The 17,047-nt window shown below is 43.3% G+C and overlaps 1 protein-coding gene across 26 annotated transcripts in view; it reads left to right on the top strand.

Annotated features, from left to right (window-relative positions):
- Positions 1 to 17,047, top strand: part of PCDH15 (protocadherin related 15) — a 626,487-nt gene that overhangs the window by 442,925 nt on the left and 166,515 nt on the right. For 25 of the 26 annotated variants that reach the window (XM_068197049.1, XM_068197046.1, XM_068197047.1 and 22 more), the window contains one exon: positions 16,784 to 16,892. In XM_068197049.1, the coding sequence (XP_068053150.1) occupies positions 16,784 to 16,892 (109 nt within the window). Of the gene's footprint in view, positions 1 to 15,765; positions 15,836 to 16,783; positions 16,893 to 17,047 lie in introns of those variants that run through there. The other variant, XM_068197045.1, reaches the window with a different exon arrangement.

Genomic DNA, 17,047 nt, shown 5'->3' with positions numbered 1-17,047 from the left:
TTCTGTTGCAGTTATCATGTTTTGATCAAGAGGCAGTGAAGGGCAGTGGGGGTTTTATCCCATGTAGGTCCTTGTGCTAAGTCTGTCAGTTAATCCATCCATGGGGTTGGGTAAAGGTGAGTGTAAGGCTCATTTCACACTCCATGCACAAATGAATCCCAAAATGAGGTGATAACTTTTTCATTTCTTCTTGCAACTTGGTGCCAACTGCCACTCCTTACAGCAGAGCTGCTGCTTGGAGATCTGCACCTCTGGTGGGAGGAACAGAAACAGGGATTCTGAATTAATATTGATATGTGACCTCTGACTCATGCAATTAAGAATAAAAAAAGGCAGAACCAGTCGAATCACCAGGTGTTGCCCCACCTGATTGACATTAAGATGGTGTTAAAATAATGTCAGCTTTGGCATTAAGGTTTGTAACTTTGGTTGCTCGTCACAGCACACACTCTGTGTCCTGCTGCCTCCAGCCAAGGGCAGGCTGAGGTTGAAGATGTGGACATTCCTGCTCTTCCCTGCCTTATCTCCCTTCCTGTCCTGTGCCTCGCACTCTTTTCCCATCCCACACATTTTGGTGTCTTGCTTGGTGTGGCCTCAGGGCTCCTGCTGCAGATATCCTTGGGATGGGTCAAGGGACGGGGGAGATGATCCCTATTTAATTTGGAGTATTGATTTCCACATCTTCCCCACACACACTTCTCCACCTTGGTGTACTTAAAGACTTTTTGAAGCTGCGTTGTGCTTGGGATTTGGAGAAGGACTGCCTTGACTTTAAATTCTACTTTAATCTGCTTTGGGCTTGGTGGCATTTTGAGGAAAGGGGCAGCTCCTTGTCCAGCTGAGTGTGGGACCTCAGCACCCTGACTATGCAGGATGAGGGACTGTGACCCCATTTCACCTGCACAGATCTGTTCTAATTGCCAGGGTGGGAGCAGATGAGGCAGGAATTATAAATAACTGGTGTTTTTATGGGTTTTTATCTACTTATCTGAAGGTAAAACACACACCAGACAATATTTGTGATGCTGCCTCTCAGTCAGAGGATTCCAGCTCCAGCTCCGCTCTTGCCCTTGGCCAGGCACGTTCCCCCCTGGAAGACAAAGCAGTGTCTGCCAGGGAGAGAGGCTGGGCCAGGAACAATCTGACCTGGGATTGAGGTACTGAGCTGAAAACTCATTTATTTAAACTTCCTGAGCTTCAGCGTGCTCGGGGGCAGCTACTTTTGTTTGTTTTTCAGCTTTTCTTGTGTCAAACTACCCCTGATTTATGAAATGAGACCTGGGTTCTGTTGATGAACCACGAACTCTTGGCTGTTTATCTCTTTGCAGCACTTTTGATAAACCTAAGTGGAAGAAGTTATACCTTGAACCTCAAATATTTACTTGGCTTTGAAGCGATAATTCCTTTGGAAGATATGGATGATATTTGGGTTCAGCTAGGAAAGATTTATATTACATTTATCCTTTACATTTTTATGTGTTACATTTATTCTTTACCAAGCTACTCCACAGCTCCCATTACCCTACTCCTGAGGGTAAAGGACTATCTTTAGTTTAACACCACCTTTTTTTAATTTATTTTAAATTTGCTTTTTAATATTTCAATGAAGATGAGAAGGAATATTAATGAATGAGGAACAAAGTTGAAGTATGAATTATTCAGAGGCAGTAGCTGGAAAGAGAAGTCCTGCTTTACTGGGCAAGATGTCCACTCAGCTGACCCTTAAAATAAAGCATTTAATTTCACTGGTAAGAGTAATATTTTTGTCCAGTATAGTTGGAATCTACCCATGAATTTACTGACGTGAAAAGTTGGGAATTAATTACTTCCTATTAGCTGAATTTCAATTTCCAAGAAAGCCTGTGTTGGTTGTTGATTAGATTTGGGGATTTTTGTTGTTTTTGTTACATTGATGTATATTTATATTATATTTTAGTGTGTCTGTGTCTCATCAGCTCTGGTAATTAATTTTTTTCCCCTCTTGTATCAGGAAGACTTGAATAAGTTAGCATTTATTATCAGGATGTGTGAGTCATCCCGTGGAGTTTAAAAGTACAACCTCATGAATATCTCATGACATAGGCAAGATAATTTCTCCTCCTTTTTTCCCCCTTCAGTCCATTCCTGTCACACTCACAGTGTGAAGGTTTCCCCCACTTCTATACTCTGTATTTTCCATCATCAGGCAAAGAAGAAAAGCCTGTTAAGCAGCAAAATATAGATTAAATTTATTTAATTAATTGCTGGGCTAGGTTTGCAACCATGGGATTTATTTTGGGGATCTATGGGGTAATTATGGGATTACACGGGGTAATTATGGGGTTTCATGGGCACTAAGGCACCCCGTGACACCAAGGATTTTGTACTCAGTCCAGACTGGACCTCACTCTTCTACAAGTTCCTTGTTCTTGCACCTCTGATGGATCCTCCTGCATGGAAAGGGTTTAGGTTTGTACTGATTATGCCCAGAATCCTCAGGAATTGTGACAGCAGTGACTTCACACGGTTTGTGGGCTCCGGTGCCCTCTGGAGCTGAGCCTGAGCAGAGCATGGAGAGATGAAAGGCTAAAAAATAATATATAAAACCTTCTCAAACAACAGTGAAGATGAGAAGGGTGAAAAAAGGACACTGGAGAGCAGGAGGTGCCCCTGGAAGTGTTTATTAGCGAGAAGGACCTCTTCATTTCATCAATTTGGAATCAGGGGGAGAAATCTGCATTTTTCTGAGAGGTGTTGTAATCCTGCTGAGTGAGCTGGGGTGGGAGCACAGGACACTTCCAGAGGGTGGTAATCAGCTCTGGACAAATCAATTTTATGCTGATTATTGGTAATTAATTAGCACTTTACAGGATGTTCTAATTAATTACCAGTAATCAGTATGAAATTGGACTTGGGCTTGATTTGGTTTTGGACTTGATGACCTCAAAGTTTTTCTCCACCCTAGGTAATTCTGTGATTAATTCTGGTTTTGGGTACCTCTGGGCTTGAGGATGACAGGCACCTGACAATTCCTTCCAGCTGAATTCCTTTGCAGTTCCTTCCTTTGGCCCTGCAAATCCCAATTCCTCCCAAACACAAAACCTCCTGGAATTTTCTCCCAGACACACATTAATATAAAACCTACAGCAGCAGCAGCAGCAGCACAAGTGAAAATTCTGGAAAAAGCATCTCCCCATCTTGGTTATACTAACCAAAGAGAAAAAGTTCACCAAAATGTTCTGGATTTCCTCCATTGGTCATTAAAGTAGTTAATTAATTATTACCTTATTTTGCTGTGGGAAGTACCAGTACAAAAGATATTTGATCCAGGGATCCACCATGGAATAAACACCAGTTAACCACCTCTGAAGCGGAACAGATTTGTTGGTTCACCTGGAACTCCCACACAGCTGCCAGCAAGATTTTTGGGGCACTGAAAGACACAGCCTTCAGATTTTGGCCTGTTAGGCTGAGTTGAAGTGGATGTGTGTGGCTACATCCACTTTAATAGAAGCTTTCAGCAGATGAGGAATGCCTCTCTTACCTGTGTGAGTGGTTATATCCCACAGAATAAATGGGGTTTTTACTTGCTGACTTTTAAATCTGACTGCTTAAAGACAATTTACAGGGAGGGAATCACCCCTAATAACAATCAAACTGCATAAAACTAAAAAATCATCTTCAGTTGCCACTTCGTCTTGTCATTTTTTTTTGGTGTTTGTTAGACATGGGGCATTTTAAACTGCAAATGTTCATAGTTAATGTAGGGAGTTGTTGGTCTCTGGAGCAGTTCAATCTCGATCTGCCTTTATTTTCTTCGCCTTATTTGTATTAAGATTTGGCTTTTTTTTAATTCAAACATGATAAAAGAGCTTTGCCAGCCATTGGCCTGTCGAGACGTAAGAGCTGCATTTGTGATTCAGAGGCATCAAGCCTCAGGAAATTATCTGGGATTTGATTTGTTGCTAATTATTCCTTTCTCAGCTGAACAGGCTCTGTCCAGTTTTTGGGAGTGCTGATAAATGCTTTGTAGGGGGTGGAATTTACACTTCCTGCTGGAGTTAGCCCATGATTGACTACAGTTGTGTCTGCTGGCAAAATGAAATGTTCAAAGTCTGCCTTGCAGAGAAAACAGAGTTTTCATCATTAGGAGAATTGTTTCACTTTATACAAATCATTTTGGGCAAGAAAAAAAAGTGATTTTATGTTTTGAATAGGCAGTATCTAGCCCTGCTGTTAATTAGACTAAAATCTTTGGAGTAAGGTAATTAGTGCTGGGCTGAGATTAATGGGGGTTCCTGGGTACTTTAATTCAAAAAATTGTTTGGTGGACAGGGCATTGGTGTCACTTCAGGAAATAACCAGAGAAATATTTTAAAAACTGCTTTATTAGTGATTCTTGTTCCTAAGTAAATTGGAAAAGAACTTAATGACTGAGGCTCTGAACAGTCCCTCTACATTCCACTGAAAGATGAGCAAATTGTCCCATTTTTGCAGGGATTAATTTTTCAGTAGCAATTTAGGTGAATGCTGTGACTCAGGCGAGTGGAGGGGAAATGCAGATTGACTTCCCTGACACCTCTGCAGCTGTCAGGGTGCTTTTTGTGGAAGAAGGCAGAGCTGTAGCCAAGCTATTTGCCATTGGAGGCAGATAGCAATATTTCTAATTAAATTTCGGCAGAGATGCAAGATGAGCAGATAGGTGATCATGAAGTGCTTTGGAAGGGGGAAAGCAAGGCAGAAACAATGATAAAACCCTCTCAAGGCTGCAGCCACCCTGTTTATTCCAAGCAAACCTTTCATTTGCATTTCCCCCCTCTTTTCACTGATTGCAGCCCCACAGAGGTCACCAGATTGATGTGGGCTCCAAGGTAATGGATCAAGTTCACAATATTGGGCTGGTTTTTAACCTGGTTTAGTGATTTTGAATTAATAACTCAGCAAAGTCAAAATGAGCTTTGATAAGCTATTGATTATCTGCTAGTACCTGATAGGGAGTTAGAAAAGGTGTTTTAAGTCTGTTGATGTGATTTTCCCTATCCTTCCCCTTTTTAGGATTGTCTGTCTCCCACATGCCATCCCTTGATAGGTAGGGTCTTTTTTTTAAGGAAAATGTCACTGAAAAGTAGCAAAGCATGAAAAGGTTAAAATCACAAAGATGTGATGTTACAGATAATTAAATTTTATGTATTTGGGAGGATACCAGGATGGCTAATTAAAAAGAATTGTCAGGAAAATTGTGAGCTACTTTAATATATGAATACATAAACCTGGGAATAATCTCCCTTAGCAGCCAGGCAAGCTCTTCCCTTGGCAAGCTCTTCCCTTGGCTGATGTATTGATCAGGCAGGACAGTCCCTGTTAATCTAAGATTAACCTGTATCTTTAAATATAGATGTTTTTCAGATAGAGGAGAGGTTTATTTGCCCGGTTTGCCCTTCAAAATCAAACAAAACCACGATTTTAACTTCCAAAATGTAATGGTTGCCTAAAGAACCAGGTGTTTCAAACAACACTGTGGTTGAGAAAATTATAGCAAGGCTGCAGAATAAAGGAACAAAGTCTGAAAGGCACTTTACTTCAGGGGATTTTAACCCAGCTGTGGTTCAGAAGTTGAGTTGCTGTCTGTAGGTAAAAAAAAAAAATATATTTATATATACAGTAGTTCTAATCCTTAAAAGTGGAGGCTTTAAGGGGAAAAGGATCAAGCTTGCCTAAAAACTGAGAAGATTTTGGTCAAAAAAATGAAACAGGGAAAGAAAAATGTCCCTGCAGATCATCTTTGAAGTTGGTTTTGAGTTGAGAGAAGCATAATTTGGGTGTTGCTGGGGCTGAGTTATGGGACACAGAGGCCCTGGGGCTCCCTGGGTGGCACAGGAGCAGCTCTGGGAGCTCTCCAGAGGCTCAGGCTGGCCTGGAAATTTGGCTGCTGCTGAAACAGGGGCATTTTCTAGCTATTTATCAAGCTGTAAAGTTAAATCTCAAATCTGATTTGTTATCAAGGCAGGAATAAACTGGTAAAAATGACTGATTTTATAATTTATTATTATATTAATTTATTATATATTATTATATTATTATTAATTATAGCAATATTATATATTATTTATTGCTATGATATATTGTTATAATTTATTGTTTTGTTTTCAATTCTGGGAATGTTTCATCAATTGCCTGTTATTTCTCACCATGGTTAGGAAAATAGAGGTGAGAAAATGTTCAGTTCTTCTGGCTTTGCCAGGAGTTGAGAAGGAAAAGGGTCCTGAATTTGTTTGGAGGAAGTAACAGTGGTTCTGAAATTAGAAGGAATATCCTTTCAGGAAGGAAGAGGAGTTGCTTTGATTCCAACTTTGGTCGCAGCCGCAGCAATCCAATCCATCCCAGGCTGGAGAGGGATCTCCAGGGCTTTGGTGTGGGCAGCAGGGCAGGTTCAGGAGCACAAACCATCTTTTTGTGCAGCAAAACTGAGGCTAAAAATCCAATCAAAGAATTAATCAACACCATTGATTAAAGAATTAATCAATCCTGTAAGATTCAATTCTGTTTTCTGTCCCATAGATCCATGCTTGTTACAGCACCAAGCGGAGCTGTTGTCACAAGGGAAAAGTATGTAGCAATTTATTTGCTCCTTAAATGTCACTTGGAAGCATTTGAAGGCTTTAAATGTTGACATTCAAGCAAAATATTCTTTCAGTGATGCTTTATTAGGCAACTTCACTCCAGAAAAATTCTTATCTCTGTCACATCCCTGGGCCTTGCAGAGAGAATTATTTCAGTGCCTGGGTTGTCCCATTAAACTGTAGCTGATCATTAGGGGTCAGGAGGAATTATTTCTCTTTTCAGCTTGTTGTCACAATTCAGAGGGTGCAGATTAATTCCTCTGTTAATCAAACATGGTCTGCAAAACCGTAATTGATGAATATTTGTAAGTACATGTTAAAATGAAATCCCTCTTGGAAATTAAATGAAAGGAAAATTCCCCTTTCCAGGACAGTCATGTTTGCTCTGCTCCATGCTATTGACAATTGTTTCGTGGAAAACATTCCTTGAATCCTAAAGGTCTTTCCTGTGGAAAACATGGAAATTTCTGGTGAGTGGAACTTCCTCTCCTGACAGGAGAAAATGGGATTTATCTCCATTTGACTCTGGATCCATACCCTGGGCAGCACAGCAGTGCTGGGGAGGCAGGGGAGTGCTTGGTAAATAATTCCTGCTTTTTGTCCTGGGATTGGGAAAAAAAAAACATTTAATAAAACACAAATTTCCCTATTTCACCCTAAAAAGATGTGAGGATGAGCTTAAGGATGAAGGATGTGAGTGTTACAGGTGAGGTGTGTACATGCACACATGTTATTAGTTGAAAATACATCCAAAATTTGCTGGCAAAACCCATTTTTTCCTGTAACCTTCAATCTTAAAGTGCCACTTTTAACATTACCATTAAATCAGTGTAATAAAATGGATTTAATAATGGTGAGGCAGAATTTGTCACTAGCTCTGGCCACAAAATCTCTCCCTAAAATTCTTAGTTTCTGACAGGGTGGCAAACTTTAATGAGGAGAGGACGGTGATGGATACAGCTGGAATTAAGTAGTGAGGTAGTTGCAGATGGCATTCCCACTCCTGGACTGGAGAAGTGCTCATTGAGTACCCAAAAGAGAGGAAAACCAGTACAGAACATGAAATTGTTCTTCAAGCTGAGAATGGGAAGGGCAGTGGGCTTTTGCTGACCCTAAACGTCCCCCTCCTCTCTCAGCCTTCTGAAATTCCCCCTGCTGTGAGACTCTGCACCTGGCTTGTTCCTGCTGGTGAGGGAATGCCAGATTCTCTGCAGAAAAGATGAAATGTGGGAATAAGAGAAAGAACCACCAACATTATTAAAATAAAATCTGCATGTAAAGAGACAAAGAGCCTGGGTGAAATACTGACCTGTTCATCTTCATATTTCTCTTTTTTTCTTTTTTGGATTTCAAATTAATTACTTCTGGGGTTTTTTTGGGTTTTTGTCTAGTTCCATGCAGCTGAAATTAAGAAGGATTCTGGTACTGGTTATATCTTCCCACCATCTTTCTTCTCTTTTATCATTTGCTTGAAACTTCTTGTGCCTTTTGTGGTGTATTATTGTGTGGCTAATTTTTCTAAAGGAATAGAGAAGCCATCAGCCTGTTGCCTTTAGGAAGAGAAATATATATATATACATATAATATATATATATATATATAAATATATATGTGTGTGTCTGTATAGATATATGATAGAGAGAATTATCCCTCTGTGAGAAATAGCATTTATGGGGAGAGAAAATTGGGTTAATAGTACATTTATTTAGTTGCAAAGAAATTACTCTTAGAAATTTAAATAAAAGTAATCTGGAAGTCATTGCAGTAGTGCTACATGTCTGTTAAATATTTTCTGATATTTTGGGAAGATGTAGGTGTTTGTCTTAGGCTTCACAGTTTGCTCCTCTGCTCTGAAGTCAGGATAATAAGAAACCCACATCAAGAATTTGAGGTATAATCAAGGAAATAGACTTCATAGTTGTATGGGAAATAAAGCCAAATGCCAAAAAAGAAATGTTTGTTGTTCTTTAATGCCAGTCATCACCTTGGAAGGAGGAGAAGCTCTGGCCTGAATTCTGGTTGTGCTGAGGCAGGAAGCCCATTGCATAATGCATTTCATTTAGTCTCCTGCACAGACACTGCTGGGGACACTTCTTATCAAGAATGTCAGATACAGAAAAAGCAATTTAGTAAGCACTGTGATCAGATCCTGATGAAATTCAATTCTTTTTTGGCCCTGCTGTTCCTGGGAGACATCATTGATAAAAATAGTCTCTGTTTTCCTCTGTGCTCGGGTTCATTATGCTCTCTTGCTGGTCTTTCAAAATGTTGGGGTTTTTTTCCTCTCAAAGGTGGCTTTTTTTACAAATGAATGGAAAGAATTGTGTTCTCTGACAGCTTACTCTGTTAACAACCCGAGCTGCCAGGATATTTGAATTTTACAGTTTTCATTTCAAGAAATTGCATAAACATGGGGCATGACAGAAACCCAGGGACGCAGAGCCATGGGTTGCATTGAGCAGCTAAATCAGGTGCTAAAAGCTGTGTGAAAATTTAGTGCTGAGTTTAGAAAAAAGGTGAATTGAATAATTAATCCTCTGTCTTAATTTTTCCCATTGGTCACTGAAACACTTTTTTACTCCCAGAGAAGACAGGAGAGGCCAGGTCACAGATACCAACAGCATAAATTACCCACTGTGGCTTTTTAGCTGTGGTTCTGGAAATGAAGGGGAACTTCTGAATAATAAATAAAGAGAAAAGTTAGTTGAGTTTTAAATTTGCAGATCACTTCTGGGGCCCAACACAGGAGGGACCTGGAGCTGCTGGAGAGAGCCCAGGGGAGGCACCAGGATGAGCAGAGGGATGGAGCAGCTCTGCTGGGAGGAAAGGCTGGGACAGCTGGGATTGTTCACCTGGAGAGGAGAAGCTTTGGGGCAACCAAACTGTGGCCTTGCAGTGCCTGAAGGAGCTGACAAGAAAGATGGAGAGAGACTTTTCCAAGGGATAGAGTGCCAGGACAAAGGGGAATGGCTTCAAACTGCCAGAAAGCAGGTTTAGATGGGATATTAGGAGAACATTCCTCCCTGTCAGGGTGGGGAGGCCCTGGCACAGCTTTGCCCAGAGAACATGTGGCTGCCCCATCATTTCCCTGGAGGGTTTCAAAAAGAAGGTGTGGATGTGGCACTCGAGGACATGGATTAGTGGTGATGGATTGATGGTTGGACTGGATGATCTAAAGCTCTTTTTCAACCTTAATGATTGTGTAATTCTAAGAAGTATAAATGGGGTGAATTAGCTGTAAATCTCTGGGGTTTAGCAATGTAGATTTGGTTTCCTCAAGTTGTTGTGCCCTTTTTTTGGGAAGTGTTTCCAGGCCCAGAATTTTTGCTAAGTAAACCTAATTTTAGCTCCTGTGACATCTTGATCTAACCATTTTCTGCAGAGAATTTATTCTCTTTCAGCTTCAGAGTGTGTTTTAAGTCTGTGCTTGGGGTTTGTTTCCAAAGTCTCCAAAGCATTCAGTGGAGGTCTTGGCCCACAGTTTGCGTTCCTGCGTTGTGGCAACGCGAAGGGTCAGAGGATCCCATTCCCCCTGGATTCCTGTACATCTCTGTGTCACATCAACCTTCTGAGAGCAGCACAGGAATTCCTGCAGGCTCCTGATGTGAGGCTCTGCCTCCCCTGGTTCTGATCAAAGGCAGGAATGTGTAGCTGCCAGTGGGAAGGCAAGAAAAGAGGGAGAACGGTGAGACCCTACAAATGGGAGATTTGATGTGACATGGTTTGACTAACGATGAGATTTTGGTGGTACCTCCTACATTTGTAGCATGATTCCTGCTTTTTGGATTGACTTCCTTTGTGGTTGGATAGCTCCACTGAAACATTCCCCACGTTTTGCTGACATGCAAGTGCTCTGTGATGGATTTCTGCTCATTAGTGTTTTGTCACAGCCCTTGTTGTGCTGGCAGAGCAGCTGAGGCAGCAGCAAGGAATGATGTTGGAATGGTTCTGCAGCTCTCCCTGCTGTTTTAGTGCCGAGTGTTGGCAAAGTCACAGGCTGTTCTGCACAGCATGGAGAGAACTCAGCTCATTTCCCACTTACAGCTCGTATTCCAACCTCAGGAAAGCACAAGGAGAACCAGTGTGACCATAATGATTCATCAATTCATCAAGAACTTTGTTGGTTTAACAGTGCAGGGCTCCCTGGGAAGGGGTTCTGGATGGCACCAGGGGCAATGCATGTTGCTTTAGTGATATTTTCCATCTGGAGAAAAGCTCCTCAGCCTTGTTTTCCAGAGGGATAAGAGTTCAGCAGCAAATTCCTCAGCTGAGTTGTGAAAATTATGCAGGTGGAAGGTCCTGAGATTTTATCTGAAGTCACTGGCCACACTTACAGCTGCCTGCAAAAATAATAATTTTCAGGGTATCAAATATTGGTGTGAAATGTCCAGTGGGAACTGATTGTGCTAATACAGAATCCCAGGGTGGCTCAGGCTGAATCCCAGGTGGCCCCACTCCAGGAGCTCCAGGTCCCTCTGGTTTAGGTTTCTGGCCACTTTAGTGCCTCAGTTTTCAGTGGGACTTGTGGGTAGAAAATGTCTTGCTGTGTTTGACTCAATAATAAATTGACAGTGTAGGTTTTTGTCCCTTCTCTCAGTGGATTTCTTAAGCTCACCTCGGTGAATCCAAAGAAGACTTTGGGAACTCTTGCTTTCCGTGCAGTTTTATTCTTTGCAGTATTTTCCACCTGTGTGGTGGCCCTGGCCCATGAGCCCCAGGGATGTCTGTGGTGGGAGCTCAAGTGGTTGTGAATCATCACAGCAGAGTCACCAGAGTGAGACCCGGAGCTGGCTCATGGTCTGGTGTCTTCAATTGTACAGAAAGCACCTCTCAGGAATGTATTTTCTGCTCAGAAAAGAACCTTTCTAGTTGAGGAATGTTGGCTTCAGCTGGCTCTCAGTTTCCTAGAACACAATGATTTTCATGGTAACAAGCAAAAAAAAAAAAACCAAAATACACCACAAAACCCCCCAAAATACACCACAAACCTCCCCACAAATGAAAAAGGCAGCTCTGAGCAGAAAATTGTGTTATTCCACCTCTCCAAATGTGCCATTTCCTCTCTCTTCTTTCTCATCATCCCCAAAGGAAGTTTTCCCTAAGTATCTATGGTTGGCAAATTCAGTATTGCATCTCAGGAGGATGGAAGAGATAGAAAATCTGATTTTTTAAATCCTTGCTATCAGCTGTGCAACAATTATTGTTGTACCCTGACTTTATAAAGAATTCAACATTGTCCACATCCTTTTATTGGAAGCCTGGCATCCCTGGACATCTTAAAATAATTTAAAAAAATATATATAAAATATTGAAAAATATATTACTTTTATTTTAAAAGTCATGTTGATTTTGGGGTATTTTTTCTTTTGTTCTTGAAAGCTCTCAATGCATATTCTGCATCTCAGTTGCAAATTCCCTCATAATTATTCCACGGGATCATGGGATGGTGAAATCAATGCATAGGTGGGTGCCTAAAAATCCTCTTTGGATTTTTGAATGCAACTGCACTCCTGAATTATTAAGCACCATTTAAATCCATTAATTAAAAATATCAACTGTTTCTTTTATTCACAATCCTCTGTGGGAGTCTAAAACCCCCTGGCACAAATGGGACTCTTAAATTTGCCTTGTTCCATCCGTAATATCTCTGAAGGCCATGGATTTTGCAGGACCTGCTGGACATCCCACATGGAGAAGATGCTGCTGTGCTTCCAAGGAAAAGCACAAAAGGAGGGGAAAATGAGGTTTTTGCTGCTACTTTATTCTCTCTGAGCTTTTTTAAAGTATTTTCCTGCCTTGATCATCTCATGGCCCTGAAGACTCCCTGGCAGGCTTCCCCTATCATGGCTCTGTTTGAAGGAGGACTTTTAAAAATTTAATATTTGTGCTATAAATTGCAAGGTGGGGTTGGGGTTCTGCTTCTTGGCCTACCCAGCTCTGCTGTACTGGATGCCTGGACATCAATTAATCACCACACCAATAACTGAGGGAGCTGCTCCTTAATGAGGAAAATAAACAACTGCATATTCCACCTTCAGACAGGCAAGATCTTGTTTGTTTTTTAATCACCTGCCAGAGCTTGGGCAGCCTTTCATGTTACCCATGGCAGAGGTTGGGATTTGAAGGCCAGCTGTTTATTCTGAGTGATCTCCCTGCCCTGCTGTGGCTCCGTGCTGACTTTCCTGGCACTTTTTCCATCCTTTCGTGCCAAACCCCCCTGTGTTCTTGCTTCGTCTCCAGTTGGCACCCATGGGCACCTCAGGAACTTCACTCCTTCATTAATCTGTTTTCCCTTCCTTTTAATGAGCTTCCATCTCCTCATGAAGCTCCTGAGAAGTAGCCTGGTAGGGGAATTTTTGGCCTCTTGTAAGGATGTTAGATGCCTATGGAAGACTCCTACTTTGACTCCTCATTTTTAAAACAATTATTTCTGATTTAAAGCATATGCACACTTTCTTAAACTTCCTATGTGTGCTTTGATTAATTTATTAACATGCTATTACCCATTTATTAATGTAATGGCTGCTTTATTGTTTTATGTTTTCATAGTTCTAATTTCTAAATTTGAATGAAAAAGATGCTACATTGTCTGTGGATTATTAAAGCAATATGAAAGCACCTTGAGTTTTGCTTCAAGGCACATCAGCAGGTTTAATTCAAAACAGCTTTAAATTATTATAGCTGGGGCTGTTCAGCCTGGAGAAGAGAAAGTTGTGGGGAGACCCTGCAGTCCCAGCCAGGGTTTGAAGGGACACAGGGAAGCTGGAGAGGGACCCTGCAACAGGAACTGGAGTGCCAGGACGAGGGGAATGGGTTCAAGCTGACATCGGGCAAATTTAGATGGGTTTGGATTGGGAGGGACCTTAAAGCCCATCCAGTGCCACCCCTGCCATGGGCAGGGACACCTTCCACTGTCCCAGGCTGCTCAAAGTGCCAGAGTCCAGCCTGGCCTTGGACACTGCCAGGGATCCAGGGGCAGCCACAGCTGCTCTGGGCGTTAATGGTGAATTTAAACCCAGAGTAACAGATGGGGTTGGTTTTGTTGTGGGTGTGTTTCTAACTCGAATGTGGGGTTTTCTGAGAGGACCTCAACTGATCTGTGAATTTAAAAATAGCATTTTAGTCTTGGTCAGTTTTCTGCCTAATCTTCTCTCTTTCTATGTAACTGCTATGCCATCCTAAAGCCTTTTAAAAATTCAAGCAGATGTCAAATATATCTTCTTCTCTCTTTCTTTCTGCCTATTTTGAGCTTGTCTCCCTCATTATGCTTTTAAGAGTATAATTTTTCAGAGAATCCCAAATGGAATTGGGTGATGACAAAGGACCTGGCTAGTGGGACAGGCACAGGGACAGCAGCCATGAGCAGGAGTGGAGTGAGGAGCTTCCCAGTCCCAATTTAGGAGGCCAAGAGCATCCATCCTAACTTTTTAATGTGCCTATCCCTGACTTGTCTGTACCTTAAATCATTTAAGTGTGGAAAAGGCTGGAAGAGCCTCTGGATTTGAGAAACCTGTTGGAAATCCCTGGGGGAACACACCTTGGGGTGTGGTGGCAGGTGACCATGGGGCTGCCTATATGAGGGGTCAATAAACTGCCTTTCCTCCATCCCTGGCTCCTTCTCCTCCTCCTGGCTCATCTCTTTTCCCTCTAAGTTTCCCCTCAGCAGCACCAAAGCTCTCACAGCTCCCTTCCAGCTCTCAGCAGGATGATTTCTGACACCTCTGCCAAAACTTGGCCGAGCGTGGACTCGTCTCATTCCTAGTCCCACGCTAAATTTCAGGTCCCCTCTTGCAGAACACAGCTTTCCAAAGGAAAGGCTGCCAGGACAAGTTGCATGTGGGGAAAAAAAGGGTGTCTGGCTTTTCACGGAGCTCATTGAAGGTTTTTGTCATGCAGAAACACGTTCCAAGGGGAGGGGAAAGCCTGGTGTGCACACATCCATGTGTGGTACATTTGTGGCTGGTTGAGCAGCCAAGGTCACTGAAACTGTGGCAGTTGGGAATGACAGCTCTGGAGTTGCCACTGAAGGCTGATTGACAGAGATGAAAGCTGGGACCAGTTTTGGGGTGACCTGACTGTGACCTTCCAGGACCTGAAGAAGCTACAAGAAAGATGAAGAGAGACTATTTACAAGGGATGGAGTGCCAGAACAAGGGAGAATGGCTTCCACTGCCAGAGGGCAGGGTCAGATGGGATATTGGGAATGAATTGTGCCATGGGAGGGTGGGCAGGCCCTGTGAGATTCCCAGAGCAGCTGTGGCTGCCCCTGGATCCCTGGCAGTGTCCAAGGCCAGGCTGGATGGGGCTTGGAGCAGCCTGAGGTAGTGGAAGGTGTCCCTGCCCATGGCAGGGGTGGAGTTTTATATCTTTAAGGTCCCTTCCAACCCAAACCATTCCACGATTCTACAATTCTATCTCCATGTTAAACACTTGAATTCACTTCCAAATAAAGGTGAATTGTTCCCACACCCATCCAGACTTTTCCAGCATAGCTATCCCTGCAATATCTCTGTAGGCACAGAATTTGTGGTAATTGGGAGTGGGGCTGGGGCCGAGCCTCATCCCTAATTGGCCCCAGCTGTGCAGGGCAGGTGAGTGACACTGAAGGTCATGAGCCATGGAGTGCCCAGGTGCACTGACCAATCCCAAAGGGAACAGAGGGCTCACAGGTGCCGTGCATCAACGTGAGGGTACAAAAGGCTGGGCTGAAGAGCAATCAAGTGACGAGTTTAGTTTCCCATGTCAGTGATGAGTTTTATTTCCCGTGGCAAAGGGCTGGTGTTCATGTCCAGGGGCTTGCACCCCACCTGTGACCCCGAGTGGGCTTTGCCTCCTAAAATTCTGGATGGTGCAGGATGTGTCCCAGACCCAACCTGCCACCACCTACACCTCGGGCTGCCCTGGCAGTGCCAAGTGCCTCCTGCAAACTGGCATCAGGAAACTGGGGTGGTGTGTAGGCACAGAGTTTGTGGTAATTGGGAGTGGGGCTGGGGCCGAGCCTCATCCCTAATTGGCCCCAGCTGTGCAGGACAGGTGAATGATATTGAAGGTAATGAGCCATGGAGTGCCCAGGTGCACTGACCAATCCCAAAGGGAACAGAGGGCTCACAGGTGCCGTGCATCAACGTGAGGGTATAAAAGGCTGGGCTGAAGAACAGGCAGGGCAGATGCTTGCAGCCTTCTGCAGTGATGGGGTGTTCCTCTGTGTGAGCAGATGCCTGAAGCCTTCTGGTGAGGTAAGGTGTTACTGTGTGTGGGCTGAAGCTTTCTGGGATTGTTTGGTGGCACTCTGTGTGTTGTGGTCACCTTGACAGTGGCACGTCTGTACCTTAAGTTTCTTTTGCAGTGTGGATTTGTGCAACACAGCCATCCCAGCTCCTAATGATGTTCCAGTTCACTTTGCTGTTTTCCTATTTTCAGTTATTTGCCGTGTTTCACTGTCTGATGGCTGAAATCCCTGATTTGAGGGATTATTTGTAGAAATTCAGTCAAGTCTTTGTGAGCTTCCTTTATCAAGAGTTTGCTATCAGCTTCTAAGCTGCTAAGGGGGCTGGAGCACTTCCCCTGTAGAGCCGGGCTGGGGAAGAGAAGGTTGTGTGATGACCTCACACCTCCTTTTGTGGTCTGAAGGGGCTATGGGATGCCAGAGGGGGACTTTTCATCAGGAACTGGAGTGACAGGACAAGGGGAATGGGTTCAGACTGACATAGGGGAAAGTTAGGTGAAATGAAATGAAAGAATTGTTTCCTGGGAGGGGAGCAGGCCCTGGCACAGGGTGCCCAGAGCAGCTGTGGCTGCCCCTGGGTTCCTGGCAGTGCCCAAGGCCAGGCTGGGCTTTGGGGCTTGGAGCAGCCTGGCAGAGTGCAAGGTGTCCCTGATATGGCAGGGGTGGGGTTGGGTGGGCTTTATGGTCCCTTCCCATCCAAACCATTCTTGGCTTTTGTGATTCCTTTCCTCTGGGATCTGTCCTAAGGCTGTATCTCACAGAAAGGAGGCTGCTGTAGAAATATTTATTTTGCTTGGTTAATTTGGATTTAAAGGGCCATGAGCTGTAAATATTCTTCTCCTTCTGAAGGTTCTTTCTCCTCCAATACCCTTCCCAGTGAGATGATGTTGTGCTAAACCTCCAGATCTCCCTGCTGGCTTTCTAATTGCTCTGTTTCCAATGTGATTTCTCATTTCAGGCCCGTGTGAATCCCATCAGTGTCACTCCACCCATCCAAGCCATAGATCAGGACCGAAACATCCAGCCTCCTTCCGAGCGACCTGGCATCCTCTACTCCATCCTAGTTGGTTGGTGTCTGCTACTTTTCTTGTCCCTCCCAATCTGTTTATGAGCAGCCAGGAAAAGATTGCCTGGGAGAGTGGAACCCTGTTTAAAAATTCCTTCTGTGGTCAGTGGGATGTTTGGAATTGTTCTTCTGCCTGTTGGTGTTAAATTGCCAGGT

The sequence above is a fragment of the Anomalospiza imberbis genome, chromosome 8 (assembly GCF_031753505.1).
Source record: "Anomalospiza imberbis isolate Cuckoo-Finch-1a 21T00152 chromosome 8, ASM3175350v1, whole genome shotgun sequence".
NCBI lineage: Eukaryota > Metazoa > Chordata > Aves > Passeriformes > Viduidae > Anomalospiza > Anomalospiza imberbis.
Note: the sequence above shows the minus strand (reverse complement) of the source record. Positions and strands in the feature narration are given on the sequence as shown.